At 45.2% G+C, this 22,266-nt stretch overlaps 1 protein-coding gene across 1 annotated transcript in view; it reads right to left on the reverse strand.

The window, feature by feature from the left end:
* Positions 1-5,617: 5,617 nt before the first annotated feature.
* Positions 5,618-22,266, reverse strand: part of LOC142570928 (sodium-coupled monocarboxylate transporter 2-like) — a 66,913-nt gene continuing 50,264 nt past the window's right edge. Inside the window, exons 9-15 of the mRNA XM_075679230.1 lie at positions 21,533-21,642; positions 18,880-18,947; positions 10,193-10,279; positions 9,352-9,533; positions 8,754-8,872; positions 7,356-7,447; positions 5,618-6,010 (exon numbers count right to left, since the gene is read on the reverse strand). Of these exons, the coding sequence (XP_075535345.1) occupies positions 5,906-6,010; positions 7,356-7,447; positions 8,754-8,872; positions 9,352-9,533; positions 10,193-10,279; positions 18,880-18,947; positions 21,533-21,642 (763 nt within the window). The 3' untranslated portion in view covers positions 5,618-5,905. The remainder of the gene's footprint in view (positions 6,011-7,355; positions 7,448-8,753; positions 8,873-9,351; positions 9,534-10,192; positions 10,280-18,879; positions 18,948-21,532; positions 21,643-22,266) is intronic.

Raw genomic sequence — 22,266 nt, forward strand, 5'->3', positions numbered from 1 at the left:
TGACAGAGTTGAATGGCTCATGTTTTTTTACTTTCTTCCTTCCTTTCTTTCTTTGGTCCTTTCTTTCTTTGTTCTCTCTCGTTTTCTTGTTCTTTCTTTCTTTCGTTCTTTTTTCTCTCTTATTTCTTCATTCATATTCAGCCATTGCAACTTTACTTGCTCAGGGGGGGGGGGGGGGGAGGTTTGGTATGAGCCATTCCTGATTATGTCAGTTTTTTCAGGAATGAGGCATTGCTGCTGGTATTTTTTGTACCATTCATCTACTTTTTTTGTATCACTCTTCTACTTTGTATCGCTGCACTAGACGCGTCCCCCCGCTTTCTTTGTTCGGGTATGAGCCATTTCTACGAGCCACTTCAGGCCTTCGCCTTAATAAAGCAATATTTCGTGTGCCAATGTAGCTGTGTGGTTTGGGGCGGCTTCCACCACGGGTACTCAGTCGGAACTCATGTCGCACTTTTTTTAAAAATTCAAATACCCTAAAGGCCCGGGAAGGCATTACAAGGGGGGGGGGGGGGTCAACAGTAAGCATAAAACAACGCAGCACTACGATCTGTACAGAAGTCGTTGGCCGTTAACAGCATGTGAAAAAGAAAACCCAATATATAAAGACAGATAGCAACAAGCATCAACAAACATTTACAGAGAGTAGCGTTATATATACACACATATGTAAAATGGGGGGAGGGGAATGATGAAGGTTACAGCTCAAGATGACGTTGCAGGCTGGTTACAAACGCTTCGTAATCAATGACAGATGCAATGGTGCCAGGCAGAAGATTGCATTGACGGATGGCTAGGATGACATGTGAATGAAAGAAGAGATTAGTGCCTGCAAAGATGGGTTTGACTTTGAGTTGGTGGTCAATGCGTGGGAATATGCGATGCGCTGGCGTGAAACGGGACATAGCAAAGGAAGAGTGGCTGTGATATAATTTGTGGAAAAAGGACAGAATGGAAAGCGTTCGACGTCTTTCAAAAAGAGGTAACTTGAGAGATTTCTTTATTTCAGTCACACTTGCCGTACGCGAGTAGTTCTTCGATATGAATCGAGCGGCTTTGTTTTGAAGAGACTCCAATTTTGTTATTAAGTATGCTTGGTATGGGGTTCCAAATCAAAGAGGCGTAATCCAACTGCGAGCGCACTAATGTGGTGTATGCTAAAGACTTAGTGTCTGTATTAGCTAAACGCAGATTGCGTCTGAGAAATCCGAGTGTTTTAGAATCCTTGTTAATGACTGAATGACTATCTGAATGTTCTACGAAAGGTCGGATGCTAAATGGATTCCTAAATATTTTATGACAGGTACCGATTTTATGGTCATGCTGTTTAGAGTGTTATGGCAAGGTTCGGGGTCAGATTTTGTGGTAAATGTCACGACTTTTGCTTTTGAGGTGTTATTTTCCGTTTGCCATTGCGTGCACGTGGTGTTTTTTTTCTTTATGGGTTAACAATGGACACTTAAAGTATATTCCGCAAAGCACTCATCCAAATACTTCAGTACTTTCTGTTCCAACACACACATGTTCCAACAACACACACAAAAATTCTCCCGTTGCTTTCCGCCAGGCAGCTGTTTTTATTCTTAATGATGCCAGGAAACCGAGCCTGATGCCACCAACGCTCATATATGGAATCGGGAGCGCGAACAATGTTTTCGCATACCTTGTGTGATATATCATAGCGCTGAAGTGCTTCTTCTATAACGTAGGAGAGTCCGTCGTAAAGGCAGAAGTGTATTGTTGGGCACATGTGCTTAAGTTGAACCTGAACTGCGCCAAGAAAACCCGTCCAAGCATTCGCACCTGCTTTATCAGAAGCGTACTGCATCATGAATATCCAGGCAGTTATTTTTTAACGGCGCCAAACTTTAATAGAGCAATGTCAAACTTGCTGACATTATTGTTATCATTCGAGTGTTCAAACTGGTAACCTCTAGATACGGAGTAAGTTGAGCAGTTGTTTGCGTAGTAAACGAAGCTACGATAATTAAATTTTCAATGATTGATCTTCGGCGGCTAACGGAAATGAGTAATTTGCAGCCAGTCATCGAGATTATCTAGCTGAGCTAATAACTATTAAACATTCTTCTGTTTTGCACAAATGTTTTGCAGGTAAACTCTTTGAAAGCAAACTGACGCTGAAGAAGAACGTATTTGAGCGCGACCTGACCGAGCCCAGCCTTTTGTGATATTAGACGGCTTTAGTTTAGCGTACGCTATAAAATAGTGGGTTGTCACTACGCATGCGCAGAACGCTAAACGACCCATAGCGTATAGCGTACGTGCGCTTTTTCTCAGATTTAGCGTTAGCGTCCTTGCGTGAAACGTGGCGGCGGTCCCGGCTGCCCGCTTCGAATTGAATTTGGCGTTGCTTTTGTAAAATTCACTTCGTTCGTAGCAAATGACTGTGTAAACGGCTTTCGCTTAGTATCAGGCCACTTCGACAACAGAGCGTTATGGATAACCTTGTGGTGTTTTCGAGATCACTACTCGCTTCGAACGAGTCGAAGCCTAACGAAAGAAATGGGTGGATGGATGTTATGAGCGTCCCCTTTGAAACGGGGCGGTGGGTTACGTCACCAAGCTCTTGCCATTATGCTGCCTAATGTCCTACATAAGTTGGAAAAGAAAAAAAGAAAAAAGAACACTATGAACGCCCACAACCACATTTTCTGACCCCCTATTGCGAACTTTGCTTTTGTACGTCTCCGTTTTTTGTCGTTTCCCTACTTTTCTTCCACCAATCTTCCAATCGCTTCTTACTAATCTCTATTGCGGACATGTTTACTTTTTCCTTGCTCTAGCTGAACCCAAGGGCTTCAGGAGGCCAGTGGTGCCTAAATCAACCGCTGGGCAGATGTCTTCACATTCTAATAAAACATGCTCCATCGTTTCCCTAGCTTTACCGCAGCAAGCACATGCTACTTTTTAGTTCTTACATCTCGTCCATTAGGGACGTGTTCTAAGGCATCCTGATCTCGCTTCGAAAAGTAGTGAGCTTCCCTTTGAGTTATCATAAATTGTTTATTTCCTGATTTAGTTTTTTCCTCTTAAGTAGTTACTCATGGCAGGTTTCTTTTCCATTGCCGCCACCCATGAGATTATTTCAGCCTCTCTGACTTTCCACTTGACGTTCTTTGTTGCTGTGTTGCCCACCCTACAGGCCGCACACTTGCTGATAATCTTCCTAGTACTTTTTCTAAACTGAGAATCAGTGTTTTTCCTCTACAGATACCTCAACATTCTCCCAGCCCATTTACTTTCTTGCATATTCCTCAGTCGTTCTTCTTAATCAATTTTACTGCGAGCTTCCCTCACTTCAAAACTAGTCCAGCCCATGCTCAACTTCATTTGTAGTCTTCCCGTGACCGCCCAATGCGAGGCGACCCACTCACCTTTGGTTCCCATCGAGTCCTGATTGTACCCCTGATTTCAAGCAAACAGCCGCATTTCCAAAAGTAAGTCCTGGAACCATTACACTTTTCCACATACCCCGGAGCACCTCGTACATATTGTATCCCCGTAGCGTTCTGACTGGAGCGCGCTTCAGAGTGCATCGCAACAATTTACCTATAAAGGTGAGAGCTGCTGCGTGCGCATTAATTTCACCCATGGCACAGAGGCAAGTATTCAGTGCTGCCACGGAGGCGCAGAAGAAACCGCGCGCCGAGGAGGCGTCGTGCTATCGTTGTTGTGTCGTCGTCTAGCCGTCGTCGTACGCGCCATCGTCATACCAACGTAGTGGTTGCGCTGTCTGGTCGGTGTACACACACGCTTGCGTCACACATAAGATGGCCCGCTTTTCACGGATATGTTGTAACCAGAACACTAAGTGGTAGCAATGTGTGCAATCCCAAACCAGGCTATCCTTCCACAAAATTTGATTCCCACAGTTCGTGGAACCAGAATTATTCGTTCCTCCTTTAGGCATCGCTAAAACTAAAAACTTTATGGTAAATTGAGCACGTGTACGCATAAATTTTGGCGTTTTGCCAGTTTTCTCTCGCGCAATTTTTTTTACGAGTGAAACGAAATCGCCAGATACTTCTTAGCTCCACCTTGTTCATTTGGCTCACCAGTTTCCTGCTCTTTTATGTACCCTGAAGAGCAAGAATTATTCGCATCGACATCAGTTCTCTACTGCATTGTTTCGGCTTTTCAATCTATAGCATCTATAGCTTCATAGTGATGCCGACTGAAGAACGATGCCATAAGGAAGTCGAAATCGACGGCTGTGACATACACAGCTGTTCAAAATATGGGCGCTGTGACGTAAAGTTATTCCAAACTACTTCTATTACTTTTTTTTGCCATTAGTTCTCCACGATTGGTTAAAATTTTTCGGAGCACGCATACTTGGTCTGTTACTAAACAGGCAAAGCTTCACGGCTTACTAAAACTTCGCCATTCATACCTAGGCTGTCAGCATCTTTGCACACCGGCTAATGGCAACACACTGAGCTGCCTGTTTCTCAGGCATCAGAACAAAAGCACGCAGCAGAAAAAAAGAACCTGGTAATGCACATCATGAAAAAAATATATATATATTCTGTACAGCTATTAGAGCTTGCGCTTCTGTAAAAAAATAATTTTGTGTCTTTACGTGTCAACACCACGATCTTATTATGAGGCACGCCGTTGTGGGGGACTCCACATTAATTTTGAGGACCTGGGGATCGTTAACGTGACCTAATCTAAGGACACGGGGGTTTTTGCATTCGCCCCCATCGGAATGTGCTTCCATAACCACGATAAGATATCATAAAGGCTCACCCACCGTTGTTGCTCAGTGGCTGTGGTGTTGGGCTGCTGAGCACGAGGTCGCGGGATCGAATCCCGGCCACGGCGGCCGTGTTTCGATGGGGGCGAAATGCGAAAATACCCGTGTACTTAGACTTAGGTGCACGTTAAAGAACCCCAGGTGGTCGAAATTTCCGGCGTCCTCCACTACGGCGTGCCTCATAATCAGAAAGTGGTTTTGGCTCGTAATACCGTGTGATATTTTTAGCCGCCTAATTTTGAGAAGCAGTTAAAGAAGCAAATGGTGCTGGTAGAATCTAAAATGCAGAGTTAAGTCCTCGTGCTACTGCCGAACGTTTCTGTGAAGAAATACAAAAATTTGATATAATACCATTATCTACTCCTCGTGAGGAAACCTGTTTTAGCGGATTAAAATCAAGGTAACTGTTGTAGAAGTGATACATAGCCAGCGTTTGTGACATACATGTTGCACCGCGGCAGGTATGGTATCATAAATGGATTCTTATATGGTATATTTTTGCGGTTGTCTGACCGCGCATGAAAAACGCCAAGTGGGGTAGCCTCGGCTCCTTCGGCTGGCACCGTATACATATCTATAGCGTTGCCTTTGAGAAATGTATTGTCATATCATAGCTTGGAGGCAAAAAGAAAAAAAAAAAAGAAAGGAACGCATAAAATCGAATCAAGGACAGAGAGAGATGGAGCACGATAGCAGGCTTCTTCGTTGTACGTCTTCTTTTTATTTCATTTGTGTAAGTGGACAACATTCTCCGAATGCCGCACAGATACGGCAATATATATATATATATATATATATATATATATATATATATATGTATATAACATGCAATAACAAATAACAAACAACGTTTACTCGTTCCTTTCATCACTGAGGAACATGACCACTGCTGCTTATGTTCCGTGAGCGGCCAACGGTGCCAAGTAGAAGTCGCTGTCGACTGCAGCTTTCTCTCCGGCTTAGGCGAACTAGCCGAACTTTGGCAAACAACAATTCGCGATCAAGAAACACTCGAAACGGAGGAGTAAGTTGAGCGCACGACTGGAAGCGTGCAATGCTTTGAAGTTCACTGGTCGCTAGCCGTGCCGAATATTGGTCTTGGCGGGCCTCCAGAGATAACAATTATACGTTGCTCTCGCTCGAGTTAAAGGACTCATCTCGTCTAAATTCATGGCGCAGGATGTCCTTTTCGTCTTCGTCTTCCTCAACTTGGGCTGGAATCTCGGCCTGGAAAAAGATGCACGACAGCGCAGAAGGGTGAGTTGTACTCTAGTTCATACAGAAATATGCTATTACGGCGAAACCGTCCGTGTTCAAGATCGCGTGCTGCAATTATCCATAAAAAATTGTAAAGCTAGTGCTGCAGAAGTGATACTAGTTCTGTCGTACCCGCCGTGATGGCTTAGCGGCTATATGCTGTTGCGCCGCTAAGCACGAGGTCGCGGGATCATATCCCGGCCGCTCGCGGCCGGGATATTGATGGGGGAAATGCAAAAACGCCTGTGTCCCGTGCACCCGGGGCAGTTTAAAGATGCCCTGGTGGTCAAAATTAATCCGCAGCACCCAACTACGGCGTGCCTCATAATCGGATCATGGTTTTGCCACGTAAATCACTGGAATTGAAGTTCTATCGTAAAGCATTGTTTCATTTAGCGAGGGGTTTAGGCTACTGAGTGCCTGCTGCCGAGCGTTTTGTGAGCGTGTAACTGCGAGCTGCTTGGTGCCCCGAAAAAGTTGCAACGTGCCAAGGATTGCATATCAAAATGATTTTGTTAGTTTTATGGGCGGTTGCTGATTTTGATAAGCAACCAGCTTCTGATTTATCGAAGTTCGCTATTTTAAGGATTCGTGTGCGCGCATTTGAAAAGTGAAAAGACTAATTTACAACGGACGAGCTTCTGGTATTCCATATGAAACTTCCAACAATTTCACGACAGCCGGTGTCGTTATTGGCGAGGTTTGCTTGCGGCTGCTACAAGACAAAGCCGCAGTATTTGAAGATTATGCGTTAGGAGATGGTGTTTCTGCATAAAACGCCGTAAAATTGAAGCAACGGCGTTAAAATATTGCTTCATGAAGGAATCATAAATATTGCTATGGTATAGTATAATTAGTGTAAGATTGGCACATTATAATTTAAGCATTAGTACAATGCTGCGTGTGATTTAGGGATCATATCGCAAAAAACTGCAGTGTGCGAGCAAGCAGCATATGTGTTACGAGTCTTAGGGAAGTCTATTTTTTTGTTTCTGCAGTAAGGTTGACCTACTTATTGCAACGAAGCTCACCATTAATAGCTGTGCATTACTAGGAACCTAATGGCGTACATTGCAGTGCAGGAAAGGCGTTATGTTAGTAAGTGCTTCGTTTTTTTAAGGAGGGTAGCGCAATTAATGATGAGCATGATTTTCCATATCGCAGGTCCCTTTAAACAAGGGAGTTGCTTTTTAGAGAAATAACTAAATCAGGTACTTGTTTTCTGTTTCCAGTAAAAAAAAAGGAAAATGAAAACTTCTATACATGTCGACAAGCTGCATAAACAGTGACGGCGGCACTGAGATATGAAACTTACCTCTGCCTTTGGTAGTAGCTTCAATTTCCTCCATAACCTCAACGCAACTTTGCTTGTGAGAGGAAAGTTTTCGGCGCAAGTCCTTTTCCCCCCTGCGTGCAGTACAAGCTTCATTATTACTGATGCTTCATTACTGAATAATCAGCAGTAAGAATTAATATGCTTCTAAAGATATTCGAACCATTGCCATTTCAATATCGATAATGGAAGCTACAAGAAACCTTTACTCTCTTGCGCGTGAATTCATGTTGTCTGGCTTTAGACCTACAAAATTTGTAGACTATTCATGCATGGCTTGTTCAGTGTTTCTGAACTTCGATTCTCAAGTGTAGGACGCGCGCAACCGTCCTGTTTCTGTAGCCGTTGGCGTCTAGGTCACCCACAACTGTTTTAGCCACCCCCCTAACCTCCTCACCCCCCAGTTCCTCACCTTTTTCTCACCATCTCGATGTCATATTGAACTTTGAAGGAGAAGCTTCTCAGATGTATCTTAGACCATGACCGTCAGAAAAGGCGATTCCTATCAATAGATGATATGCATTTGATGTACCGTGGCTGGTTTCAGCGTATCACCTTGAGTGGCAATGTTTGCCAAAGGGAGTATACTGTGGCTTCTGATTGTGAACAGTTAAAATATGGGATTACGCAATATTTCCCACGTTTCAAATTTTAAGAATAAGAAATAACTCTAGAAATAAGTCTAATTTCAGTGCCACTATAGCTCTAGCCGGAAAATGATTCAAACAGACAGTTATATCAAGGCGCCTAGATTCAATAAATCAGAATTGTTCGAAATGCAGTCTAGTAAATGACAGCACAGAATCGACTGCATTGTTCGCAAGGGGCAGACTCGAAATGAATACGCCGGCAGTTATTGTAAGTTATTTTTCGGGTGGAAAAAGACTCATTTTTCTCGCTAAGAACAAACTTCCTACAATCCATACTTTTTAACGTCATTTCACGACGTTTGAAGTGATCAGGGCGGCTCTGGAGCCAATTATTGCAGTGAGCTATTGTATACACGCTGACAAGGAAAGCACTCGTTTCCCTGACGAAGACAAGTACCCTTGTCGAAACGTTGGTGTCAGGGACATCCCTTTTCCACTGTTGGTCATTTGTAGTCACCACCACCAGTCACCACCACCAGTGGACCTCCGTCTTTGGATTTCACGAAATTTGATTTCGTCATAGCGGGGAAGCTGACGCAACGGTCTTTCCAAGCTTGCATGACGCGCACAGCTGTTCTTATTCTTACTGTCAGGCGATAGCAGTAGCTATCGAAGGGCTTGTTTCGTGCCAGAGTGTAGTGAATTGAACACACCAGAACTCAAGAAGGAACAACCTTCAAGCGCCTTTTTACTGAGGCGAATGGAAGGTCCACTTTTTTACCATACTGACCTGTTAATAAGCTGACTGTAACGCCGACAGAAATGGTGAGAACAGTGGTGAATATTAAGCTCCAGTAGGCTGAAAATTGATAGAAGCCAAGCAAACTGTTTTCTTGATGACCTGAAAGACTGAAAAAAAAAATACACTTTATGAAGCAATTCTATCACTATAGTAAATCATCACTATTATAACATAGTAACAATGCTAAGTTGTCTTTTTATAGTGGTTTTCGTCATACGCTTGGTTATGAATGTACCGTTCGTCTTGAATGGACCTATAAGAATACTAAAAAACGGGATAGTACATCAGCGGCTATGAAATTTTCCTATTGGAGACAGAAAGATTAACTAGCTGCTCGGTAGTTAGTTGCACTGATTATTATACCTCTGTCTGTTTTATCTGACAGAATGTCTGACAAATAACTTGTCAACTCAGAAATTGATGTGGCGCGTTAGTGAATCATGCTGAGTACCCAGCTGAGAAGTTACGCTGCCTTCCACTCGTAGGAGTCGAGGATTGTGCGTTTAGTCTAGGTGCCTTTCCTAATCCGGTGGTAGGGAAGTAAAGAGAGCACTAAGTGGCCAACGAGCCAATCAGTTCTTCTCACCTGTCAACAGACGAGGCTTCGTCGACGATGAAGGTAGAATTGCTTGTTATAGGGAAAGTGGCATTCACCGGACAATAGTCTACAGTGACGCCCATCCTGGGAGAATGAATGCCGAGGCTGATCTTCCCAAACATCAGCCACAGCTGCAGAGCTCCAGCAACTAACGTACCGACAGCAGCGCCCTGCAAACCACCAATTGGTGCACGCACGTGTGTGAGCATCGTGGTCCGTAACTGCGTGCGGCTACTGTGCAAGTCCCGGGGTAACCCGAGACACGACAAACTCGAAACGCTCAAGTCATCAACATCCGAATGGTCTACATGAAAGACAATATAATGATTAGTGGAGGTATAATGAGATCGTACTGAGATAGCCCATACCAGTTTTCTGATCTAAAATATTTATGAAAAAGCAAGGTTGCGTCGCGTGATTTGTATTTATACTACCCCATGATGCATTCTTAATTTTGAAGCCTTCCGAGAACACTACGTGGAGATACCCTAAGACAACACGTATATACGCATTATCATAAAACTTCGAATCAGACCCAGTGGGATAAATGTAATTTTGTCAAATTCTTAGGGTCACAGAAACTGGAAAAGCGGACTTCTATCTTTCCTAGTTTTTTTTTTTGCTTTTTCCTTTTAGATTGCTACATTTCTGTTCCCTTCATAGAGCGCAATCCAATTGGGCTCCGGTCTTCCGCTCTCCTGATACCTTTTCAATAATAATAATAATAATAATAATAATAATAATAATAATAATAATAATAATAATAATAATAATAATAATAATAATAATAATAATAATAATAATAATAATAATAAAAACAATGTGTTACCTTCGCATTGGCCCACGGAAAAACAAGCCCCAAGATGAAAAGTCCAACGAACGGTGCAGTCCCACCACTGTGCAGCACCAGAATAAGCTTGAATGAAAAAAAAGGAAAGGTAGTTTATTTTGTATCTAGAGGCTACGGATATCTTACTGTTATTGATATATTACCACAAGGTCCTAGTTTAGCTTTGAAACTTCATTTAAAAATCCGAGGACACCTAGGCACTTCTTACGAGTTGTGAATGCGAAAGCATTAATGTGCAATTGAACACTGCCGAGCGGTCCTTCCAGTTATGCACCCCTTGCGGGCGAGCGAGCGCGTTGAGACGCTCGGTCAACGCCTCCTAGATGGCACAAGGCCGGTGCACTTCGATCCGCGACGTCATGCTACCTTGCCCGACTGCCATAGAATCTAATGGGGTTGTTCCCGAATAAACCGCGGTGATTTTGACGTCACCGCTTTCGTCACACTGGGCTTGGCAATGGGAATCTCGGTCCTAGTAGCATGATGGCGTCAAACAGAGCGGACAGGCCTTCTATCTACACTCTAAGAACAGTTTACACCCTTTGGCTTGCCCTTTCTGCCACACAAAAATAATCGTCATCTGCCTTGATGCGTTTTCTTTCTTTATCGCTGCGAGCCCAGAACTTTCCAGTAACGAATGGCACGCGCGTTATCAGCATAGAACAGTTTACACCCTTTGGAGTGCCCCTTCTGATAACGCGCGTGCCGTTCGTCACTGGAAAGTTGCGGGCTTGCAGCGATAAAGAAAGGAAACGCATCAAGGCAGATGACGATTATTCTTGTGTGGCAGAAGGGGCAAGCCAAAGGGTGTAAACTGTTCTTAGAGTGTAGGTTCAGTGGGCAATACACTCTGCATCTAAGCGTGGGGTCGTGTGTTCGAAACCCACTACCGCCAACATTTTTGCTTTCGAATATTTGCAGTTTTTGACATATTAATTTATTTATAGAGATTACCGAGGCGAAGTTGGAACACAGGCGAGAACTTGCGCGAACGAGGTACGCGCGAATAACACAGACCTCCGAGGTCGTCGCGGTGATGCCCTCACGCCACACCTGGCGCGCCAGGGCGGCAGCAGATGTGCCCTTTCGCCCCGCTCTGCTCCTTCGAGGGGCGCACGCGACGTGACGTCGCAGCCAATCGTAATTCAGGTGCCGGTTCATTGCTACAGACGCCGTTTTTAGAGCGCAGCTCTTTGGCGTCCGTTCCTGGGTTTCGCGTCGTCGTCGGCGTTGTCGTCGGCCTCGTAACCAGCTCCGCCCCCCTTTCATCCCCCCAGCGCTAGCAGCGACCGACTGATACCGCTGGATGCCGCTGACGCCGCTAGAGAGTCAAGATAACGTGACTGCATAGAACACCGTCGCCGCCATGCAGAAAGAGGAGGAAAGGGTCCCCCCCCCCCCCTGTTCTTGTGTGGCGGATAGGGTGCTCTTCAGTTGCCGACGCGCCGGTTATTTCACGTAGGCCCCGGCACGTCGGCGAATACGTGACCACCTTCCCACGGCTAGACCTGGTTCTTAGCGCTGCGGAAGCGGGGGTATCATATTGTTTGTGTCGGCATCGGCGGCGTTGTCCCTGAAACCAACTCCGCAGCTGGGGTTGACTCACTATCGGCGTCAGCGGCATCAGTCAGTCGCTGCTATCTCTTCCCTCCTCCCTTTATCGTGTTGTCCGCTTGCTGCGCGCGCTTCTGCCCCCATCGTTTGCCGCTGGGTGTACACGCCGCCCCCCTCCCCCCTCTTCCTGCGAGTCTCCGGTTGTCAAAGCGCCGGCTCGAACTTAATTCCTTTCTTCGCTCCTCCTCCAATGCAACCCCTGTGCGGTGGCAATCAGAGAGCCAGATCGGTGGCGGCGGATCTGTATATGTGCACCGCCCGAGCCGAAATTGCCGCTGCCGTTCGCCCTGTGCGGTGGCAATCAGAGAGCCAGATCGGTGGCGGCGGATCTGTATATGTGCACCGCCCGAGCCGAAATTGCCGCTGCCGTTCGCCACTGCGAAATTATCTGCCAGTTCTTTCTGAGCCATGAGCGAGACGACCGATGGAAGTCCTCCGTCTGCTGCTGCTGCTGCTGCTAAACGAGCTGCCAGAGCAGAGGCCCAGCGCCGTCGCCGTCAGAATCCAGAGGTGCGTGCCGCCGAAGCAGAAGCTTACCTCGTGGAGTCTTTGTTAAAGGAATACGTGTGAAAAATAAAAAAAAATTCTGTGATAGCGCATACATGTGTTGCTCGATTTCTTTGCCTCAATCTATCGAAAAAGTGAAACAGCTTATTTGCTGCGCTCAAATTTCGCATTAGGAAGTAACGTAATCGTCGGTAATTTTTTTTAACTGAATGAGCCATTTGATGCTTTCGAATAAAAAAGTACGAAAAGCTTGAAACAATCGCATTCCGAGAATGTCGTCAATGTGAACAATAGTTAAAGGTTCGATGACAGCTTATTTTACACTGCAGCTCTTCATTTCACCGCGTTCTTCGTATATCAAACGATCCCACATTAAAATGTAAGTTAATTGAATGCTTCAGAGATAAAGTATTTGTTTTGATGTACTTGCCAAACGTTTTGGTATTTTGGTGTCTCTATAGCGCATTTGCACCTAATGAGGTCATAAACTGTCAACCTTCCTCCGCTTTCGCTGATGTACTGGCTGCTGACATTCGTTTATTTATAGCTGCATTATACGGGGCACTTCTTGTTTTTCGCTCCACGTGGAATAAAAGCTAGGCTGCGCTGAAAATAAATAACGTGCATATTTAGATATAACTAAATATAGATCTTACTAGATGTAACTGAAATGTTTTGATTGATCTCACTCAGAGAAGCGCTGTTGAGTGCAGTTGTAGGAATTACACAACTCTGACAGCCACCTATTGACGCCCACCGCATACCGCGGGGATTCCCACCTTTTGTGTGTGCTCCCCATGGCGTAAAAATATTTCTTTCAAACCAGCAGGACCAACGATAAAAATCAAGCGGTACTAATACTAGCTGTAATTGCTTGATATGTGCCCAGAAGCGACTCTTCCGCGAACTCAAACTTAGTGGGCGCAATAGGCTTCACCTTCATGCTACAAGGACATCAGCAAACGTCTCTATTATGCAGCTGACAAGATCCGGTTTCTGGTACCTTTGAGCTACCGAAGCTGGATTTGATTTATTTTAAGCGTGGATAAAGTCGATAAAATTGCTCGTATTCAGGCAGAGTTGTTGGTCTTTGCGAAGCTTACGCTCAGCTATGTCGGTCTCCCGGAGCGGTACCGTTTAAGCGACAATCATCAGCCTTGCGGGATTTCCGTGTGGACGTAGTTTGTAGATTCGTGAGAACTGTGCTTACATTCATTATTTCTTATTTTGCTGTCATGGCTATACTTAAACAATATGACAATCGTGTGTTTGCGTAAATAGAATTCTTATTGCACAGTGGACATGAACTTCTATTACTTGACGCAGGTGCGCATGAGACGCTTCTATTGGTGAGCCGTAATTTTTTTTTTTTTTTGTAGCCTTAGCACGTTTCGGTATTTGTGATATGTGTGCGCGCATTATGTGGGGAAATGGAGAAGGGGGGGCTCTATTTTTTAACGGCGTCTTAGGACAGAGTGTTCTAATGCAGCCTACTGGGCCATTTGTCTGCATTCATTAAACAACAAGAACAACCACTCGGCTGATTGTTTTTTGTCAGCGTTGTCGTTCCTAGAGATGAATAAACTGCGACAATTTCACTTGTCGGTCATGTCGGTATTGTTGTCGGCATAGTATTGCACTTCGGTATTTCAGTTCCACCGTATGCTTACCAACGACACAGCTAAATATCGATGTCGGCGTCTTGTTGCTACCGGTGTGGTCTTCGCTTAGAGCGAAGGTCGCACAAGGCGAGCACAAGTCGTACCTTGCAGCTGCTGGGAGGGCTCCGCATAACACTGTACCCTGATAATTGCTTACTTAACGTGTCATCGGCTCAGTATGTGCAATACCGAGCCACTCGGATATGCCATGTGTTGCACATAATGCGCATGCAGCCATGGTACGCGGTTCTTGACGTCGCATATATTCCATATAACATAGTGGTCGCTACATGTGGAAGAAGCTCCTAGCTGATAAACCGAATCGCCAGTTTCTGGTGAACTGTGGTCCACACTGTTAAAAAAAATGCAGAATTAAGGAACGGGTTTAAATACATTCTATTGCAATTTAAAACGCCACTATGTTCACACCATGCCATTTCCCTATATCAAAAGAAATCAACAAGTGAATAATAAGTGCCTATAGACGACGTCCTTAAAGGGCCTCTCACCATGCTCCATAGCAAATTTTGCTTACACGCTGGAAGTTGTTACGTGTCTTCTAGGGAGAGTTCTGGATCAAAACATTTTCAAATCGGCTCATTAACAGCCGCGATAGAAATATTTCAGTGCCGCGAACCCATGATTTCAGCAGGCGGGCTCCACTGCATAGCGAGAATCCCTCTACACTCGCCCCGTCTAGCCTTCGCAAGCGGAATTCCTTTCCTGCGTTCTCCCATACAAGACCTCGATGATCGCGTGAGGCATACGTCACGGGCCCTGCCTTCACTTTTTTTTTCTTCTCGCTTTCTTTTTTTTCGGCGATGTGCACTTCCGCTGGTTTACCCGCTGGCGGCGTTGCGCGCGAGCCGTTATCGTTTCGCGCAGCGCACGATTTTGTGCGCTGTGTACAAGGACACATGACTAGCGGTATAATTCAGTGCTACAGGAATACTATAGCACAACAGGTGGATTGCAGAGCATGATTACGCGCTGGAACACGGTAAAAAATGGCATAGTTTCGATACCTGCGCACGCGACTGCACGACCGTGGGAACAAGCAGACGAAACGGTAGTACATCGCTCTTGCTTCGGTGCGAAGTAGATAAAAAACACGCAGACATTCTGTTTGTGCGTTTTATTATTTCCCTAACCTCAATTCGCCAATTCAAGCAACAGATCACACAAATAACAGACGTTGCCTTGAATAATTCTCAAAGTCACGTGTCACCATGAGCTACGTCACGCTGCGGACACGATTACGTAGGCGTAGGAGCCCGACTACGTCACCGTCCCTCTCCGGGCGGATTCGCCGCGAGTGAAGAGGGAAATGGCGTTCGGATTGACATTTCAGGCCTTTCCGCGGCGCGTAGCGATGTAATTCTTTGTAAACACGATCGTTAGCGCGCATTGTATGCTCTGCGCTTGTCAGCTCAAAATGGCCAGACCTGGTGAGGGGCGCTTTAAGTTAAGCAGTCAGCTGAACAAGTAGAATTACCTCCACTTTCTCCTGACCTTCTCACAACCAACTTCACAGGAAAAAGTCATCTTTAGGTTACGGTGATGTGCGCAATCATTCTCTTTTATTAAGAGGAAGGTTTAGCTCGGGTGTTCCTATCTAAATACATGTAAAAGGAGAATTCGTTTTTCTCGGCAACCACTGCACCGAATTTGACAAGATTTATTGTATTTAAAAGAAAAACTTAGTCTAGTGATTGCTGGTTTCGAATTTTTAATTTAGATCCTCAATTTTTTATTAAAAATTGGGAAAAATTAAAAATTTTCAGAAAACGAAGCTATCAAGTTTAGTACTGCGGAACTCAACAAGGAAAATTGATATCACAATTCTGTGAAATGCACCTGATAGTACATCTAAAGCGGCCAAAATTGATACGTTACACATGAATCTAAAAAAATTTGGTAATACAAAAATACAGCTTTTGCAGACCGCTTGTATACAACGTAATGAATTCACGTAAGCTACAAATTGACATACAGAATTTTTCCACTTTGGATGATCTAATGGATGCCATTTATAGAACCGCGATATCTGTTGTGATCCAGAGCTATTAATGCTTAAACTTCCTGCTTCTATTTTTTTGAAACTTTCGAATTTTCGAAAATCTTTTTAAAGAAACTCAGGCCCTAAATTGAAATTACGCCTCCATCAGACACCAGAATTTAACTTTCTCTTTCAAATGCAACAAACTTCATCAAAATTGGTCTAGGGGTTATCTCAGAAAAGCGTTTTTGCGTTTTACATGTATTTGAATAGGCCGCGTCGGAGTCGGGACCGAGCTAAAGCTTCCTCTTATGTACAGCCACTAACATAGCATTGAGTGCTTAATCCTGGTATATAGGCAGCACCAAAGGCGACGAACTGTATTCGGACATTTCACATGGCATAATTCATGCGCACAGTTCAGAGAAATGAATTAATGAGAAGGAAAACTCCAATAAAATTTTATTTTTAAAAACCGACGATTCGGAGCCCGACCGGCTCCTTCTTCACGGGTGAGATGGCTCGAGGCGTAGCAGTGCTTATATGCCTTTTTGGCGCTTTGACAGGCGCGCAGACACTTTTCGTAGACCTTGAGCGCAAACGGCAAGAATTGTTCCTGGCGAACGATTGATGTTACCCGGCCTCTTCTGATTGCGCGAGGATTCCAAAAGGAGCCGCCGCCGGTGGTTGTTTTCTCTCTCCGAAACGGAAGCGCCGTCGGGACAAATCCGGTGATCAAAAAGCTCGCAGTGTTCTGCCACAACACTGCGTTCTCTGTTCAGGTGGAGAAGGTGATTCTTGTGTTTACGAATTCTTCCCGGGAAGTTTTTAGCATCGCCAATATACGACGCGGGTCATCCGGTGCAGGTAATCTTGTTACACAATGCCCTGCGCCTTTTCGACAAGAACGCGGTCTTCTGGACGCGGGAGGAGGCTGCCGACCGTAGAGAGAGGCTTGCGGGTGACGTCAACCCCTGTCCCTCGCATGCACGCGGGCTAATGTCTCGCTGACACCTCGACCATGTGGTCTCGAGACGCGGCGCAGTTGCCTGGCTGGTGCGGCAGCTGCCGTCATCCTTTCATTCTCGTTCCGTCGGCAGAAGGCGCGGTGAATAAATGCCTTTGTGTAACCGTTCATCCCGAGGTCATGGCTTACCGTGTTCTTTTCTTCCTTCTGGAGAGGCGGAGAGGAACAAATTGTTTCCGCTCGCTTGATTACGCTTCGGACTGCAGAAATCTTTTGGCAGGTAGGGTGATTATAATCAATGCGAAAATATCGTCTTGTATGTGTCGGTTTTCTAAATACGGAAAAGGAAAGGTTCGGCCGCTCTCTTTTCAGGAGGACAGCTCAGAAAGCGAGAGCCAGAATTTTTGCGCTCCATGTACACTGTATAGCCGGCTGTGTGGAGTACAAGTGCGCAAGCAAATTTTCCTTCGGATAACTTCACCATGCAAAAATAATCGTCCACGTAGCATACAAACATTTTTCGCTTGGGGGTGCAAGTGCAAAGCGCTCGGTTTTCGATGTCTTCCATGGCAAATGCGGCGACTGAAGTTTTCTGCAGTCCGAAGCGTAATCAAGCGAGCGGAAACGATTTGTTCCTCTCCGCCTCTCCAGAAGGAAGAAAAGAACACGGTAATCCATGACCTCGGGATGAACGGTTACACAAAGGCATTTATTCACCGCGCCTTCTGCCGACGGAACGAGAATGAAAGGAAGACGGCAGCTGCCGCACCAGCCAGGCAACTGCGCCGCGTCTCGAGACCACATGGTCGAGGTGTCACGAGACATTAGCCCGTGTGCATGCGAGGGAAGGGGTCGACGTCAGCCACAAGCCTCTCTCTACGGTCGGCAGCCTCCTCCCGCGTCCAGAAGACCGCGTTCCTGTCGAAAAGGCGCAGGGCATTGTGTAACAAGATTACCTGCACCGGATGACCCGCGTCGTATATTGGCGATGCTAAAAACTTCCCGGGAAGAATTCGTAAACACAAAAATCACCTTCTCCACCTGAACAGAGAACGCAGTGTTGTGGCAGAACACTGCGAGCTTTTTGATCACCGGATTTGTCCCGACGGCGCTGCCGTTTTGGAGACAGAAAACAACCACCGGGCGGCGGTTCCTTTTGGAATCCTCGCGCAATGAGAAGAGGCCGGGTAACATCAATCGTTCGCCAGGAGCAATTCTTGCCGTTTACGCTCAAGGTCTACGAAAAGTGTCTGTGCGCCTGTCAAAGCGCCAAAAACGCATATAAGCACTGCTACGCCTCGAGCCATCTCACCCGTGAAGAAGGAGCCGGTCGGCCTCCGAAACGTCGGGTTTTAAAAATAAAATTTGATTGGAGTTTTCTTTCTATTTTTTTCAGTTGTCCCTAACCAGGCAGGTATCTCCCGAATGTTTACCTTTGTGTTAAGAGTAATGTCTAGCAGGTTATCAGCCTGCGATTATGTTGCAACGGTGCGCAAATGGAATCAGTTTGTTCGTTATTAACCTCGCGATACTGAAAATGTTGTTTGGTTATATAGAGGGCCCCGTTTGTGTCTTGCAAAGGAATGCTTTTGATTGAGACGAACAGAAATAGAGCGCAAACAGCCTAGGCTTGGTTCTTATTATTTTGCTACAGCATCTCCTTCTTCTAAAGTAATAACATGCTTTCTTTGTAAAACCTAGCCCGTGAGTTAAAAAGTGCCAGGTACTTTTTCGAGTGGTGTATCGAAGCAATAACAGCCTACCAGACGATAAGAATATCTCACCGCTCGCCATCCACTGCTATTCTCAGGTATTCCCGGATGTAAAGAGCTACACTGGGCATATTTCTGAAGTATCCAAGCTACGCAACAGACCGCCTGAACTAAATAAAATATACACTTGCTTAAGACTTGCTTACCCGGACTGCTGAACCCAGATGAGGCACTGCGACAGCACAAGCGGTAAGAACACATCCAAAGAATAGGGCTGGAGACAAAGAGACGGACACACCGAACTCAAATCAAGACCATAACATAACCCGGTATGCACTTGCACACTTGAGTTCTCTCAAAGACTTTATGATTATAGCGTTGCAGAATAACTGCTAACAAATCGTGTCGTGTTACATGGCTCGCTGCACCCTTGTGGCGCTGTTGTCCGAATGTGCTGTCAGAGTAGGCTTATTCAAGCAGCATGGGTTTGAGGAGCAGTAGAAAACCCCTCATGGATGTCTTTAGAGTGCGAGAGCGCTGATCTCCTGCGTGCGCTGGGGGGCTTTAACGATAATGGCCAGAGCATGCATTACCGACACTCAACAATAAGAGACCACAGGATGTGGCTACCTGTTTTCAATGAGGGCTCTCTTGACGTACTGTGTAGGGCACATATAGTTTGTTGGTACTTTAAGCAATGATAAATGTGGCGCACGAGCAGCGCCGTCTTGCCTTTTCCATGGCGCAGGCTCAGAAACAGAAGACTGAGCCATGTAGACAGCGCGAAACAAGCACGAACGCACGCGCAGACACACCGCAGCACAGTGCTCCAGCACTCTAGAAGCTTCGTTTTCACGACAACTTCTTTGTATCGCAACAATTAGTCTTATTTTGCCTCTAATTTCTGCCATATGGTGCTTTTGTGAAATTTAAGAACAAACATTGTTTCGAGCAATAAAAACATAATTACGTATGGTGAGTTTTACCAAACATCATCTACATTTAGCAACACGCATGCACGTAGGTATCGATATCGGCGCGCGGGACGCCTGTTTTATTGTTATAGCAATTATATGGACATTCCAGACAGGCGCATTTCCGCCGCCGTCGCCTCCGGGATGTTCAGTGTGAAGTTAAAGTGCGATAAGACTGCGGCCGCGCGCCGTACGCTGTAGGCGCGAGTGAAAGCGTGCGAGGGTGAGCTCACAAGCATGGTGGCTTGATCTCGCGTACACAAGGGAGAGAGGCGGGCATAACCCGCGCCGTCTTCCATTGTGCGCGCGAGGGACAGAAGGGGGGGGGGGGCGTTCTACTTCGGCAGCGGTTCTACACGGCACGACTGCGCGCAGACGCGCGGGCCCTATTTTGAAAGTAATCTGCAGTGAGTAGAAAATTTAGGCACGCCGAGGGCTGATGGCTTCGTGTGCGCTGTGTTCTCACAGCTTAGTTTACGTTGAAGTGAGATGAAGTACGGAGGGCGATTCGCTCGCTGCTGCTGCCGCTGTTCCTCACGCTAGCGTATTGACAGCGAGTGTCACCGGTCATCGATTTAATTTAGTTTGTAAGCGAATGTTTATACGTTTATACTGCTGATATAGCGACTATCGTTACTTCTTATAGCTGTCTAATAATTTGGTACCACATTCGATGTTTTATTTTGTCTTTCAGGCGAAACTGCGACATTTGTACCTTTATTTTAGCTCACCTTAGTAATTTATGGCAAGTGGTGCTCTGTGCCACTGCTTGCGTCATAGCTGAATATTGAATGTTAAAGATAATGGGGCGCCGCGAGGCAGTGGAGAGGACAAGCTCCACTCTTTGTTGTAAGGTTCCTAATTCCTGGTTATGTTCGTTGTTGCTTGCAATACTATTACATGTATGTGCCTCTGCCCCCCCCCCCCCAAAAAAAAAAGGAGAACAAACATGTGTCACAGAAATTCTAAGGATTGTCTACTAACGCGCAAGCATTATTTTGATTAGCTGTTACTTTGCTTTTGCTTACTTGCTTTTCCTAGCTTATGTATGTCTACCCATCGTTTTTTTTGGTGCCAAAGAAATAAAATCTGTGCACTGCACTGTGTGGAGATAAGTTTCCAGGAAGCTGCATGGCCCCTTCATAGCGGTCGTATCAACTGAGCCGAACCCTGTCACAACCGGTTTCAGCACAGCTGCTTTTCCTTTTTTATTTTATTTTCTCTTTTGCCTTTTTTGTTACGACCTTCATGCGGCGACGGCGACGTCAGCAATCTTTTAACACCACCAATAATTTATTATTATTATTATTATTAAACTATTATCACATGTACCAATCCGTTATTCTTATTTTTCCACTCAGTAGTACCACAGTAGGCTTCTCTGCACTCTTACCCGTGATGCGGAAAAATAAGCTTTCAAGGCGGCTGACGAGAACGGTTTTCTCTGTGATCAATTTTTCTTTTTGGTTTCAGTTGTTCTTTATCGCTTATAAAACTACCAATCATCTGCATTTCCACTATTAAAACGATTAAATGCGTTAACTTGTCAAACTAAGAATCTTTATGCAGGTACAAGGCATCACACTTTTCGCGTGACAGACAAATTTTGCTGGGGTACTCGCCAAAAAAAGCTTACGCATTAAAACTAGAATGAAGAAAACAGAGAGGTGTTTTTGAAAGTTGTTCACGGTACTGTTCTGAATGACAACAATTTTTATGTCATCACAGCCTTTAAGAAAAACAAGATGTGCAAATACTATGCCCGTATCTGTTTTATCAGGTTCATGAAGACTGCGACAACTTATCGAAGTGGTCTCCATTGAACTAAGTGATAACAGCGGCGTATGATGCCGTGTAAAAAGGGCCAATGAAAAAGAAGTCTTACCGCTCTTCTTCGTAAATGCGGTTGCTTGTGCTGACGTGAATTTCGTGTACTGCGAAACCACGTCCACATAAAACACGGCAGCTTGGGAATTGATGATAGAGGAAACAGTGCTGTAAAAAATAAACGACAGGACGTAATACTTAACGTTACTTGTCACTCAAACCCCACGGTTTTTAGAGGTTTACGTAGCTAATGCTGCAGCTCTTTGGCAAATGATATTTGAAAGGCTGGCTCTGTATGAAAACGGCCATCGTGAACAATAGAGGAGACGTATATTCTGCAAGGAGGAACCTATTTGTTTATTGTTCCCTATGATGTGATTTGTGCACCGCGTTTGTTCAGTAGCTGCTTCAGTCTTCAAAATAATTAATTCGCCGATGTTCACTTACCTCTAAACAAAATGTCGGCCTAGGCATGAAAGGTCTAAATGACTCTTAAGTCTTCAACTGAACTCGAAGTGCCTCAACGGAAAACATACAGCATGCGCTGGGCTTCTGTCCTCATCTCAGACATGCAGATGACGACTGTGACTTCGAGTGCACATATATTCAAGGTCAGCCGAGCGCGGTCCCTCGAGGGAAGATGCGGAACATCTACCAAACTTTGCTTTCTACGGAGCCAAAAGTAAGGACCATATTAATCATATGCACGACCCTAAATGTTTGACAAACTCCATCTTGTTGCAGTGGAAAATGTGGACATTATGCCACTTAAGAGGAAGCTTTAGCTCGGGG

This window comes from Dermacentor variabilis, chromosome 1, assembly GCF_050947875.1.
Source record: "Dermacentor variabilis isolate Ectoservices chromosome 1, ASM5094787v1, whole genome shotgun sequence".
In the NCBI taxonomy this organism is placed as follows: Eukaryota; Metazoa; Arthropoda; class Arachnida; order Ixodida; family Ixodidae; genus Dermacentor; species Dermacentor variabilis.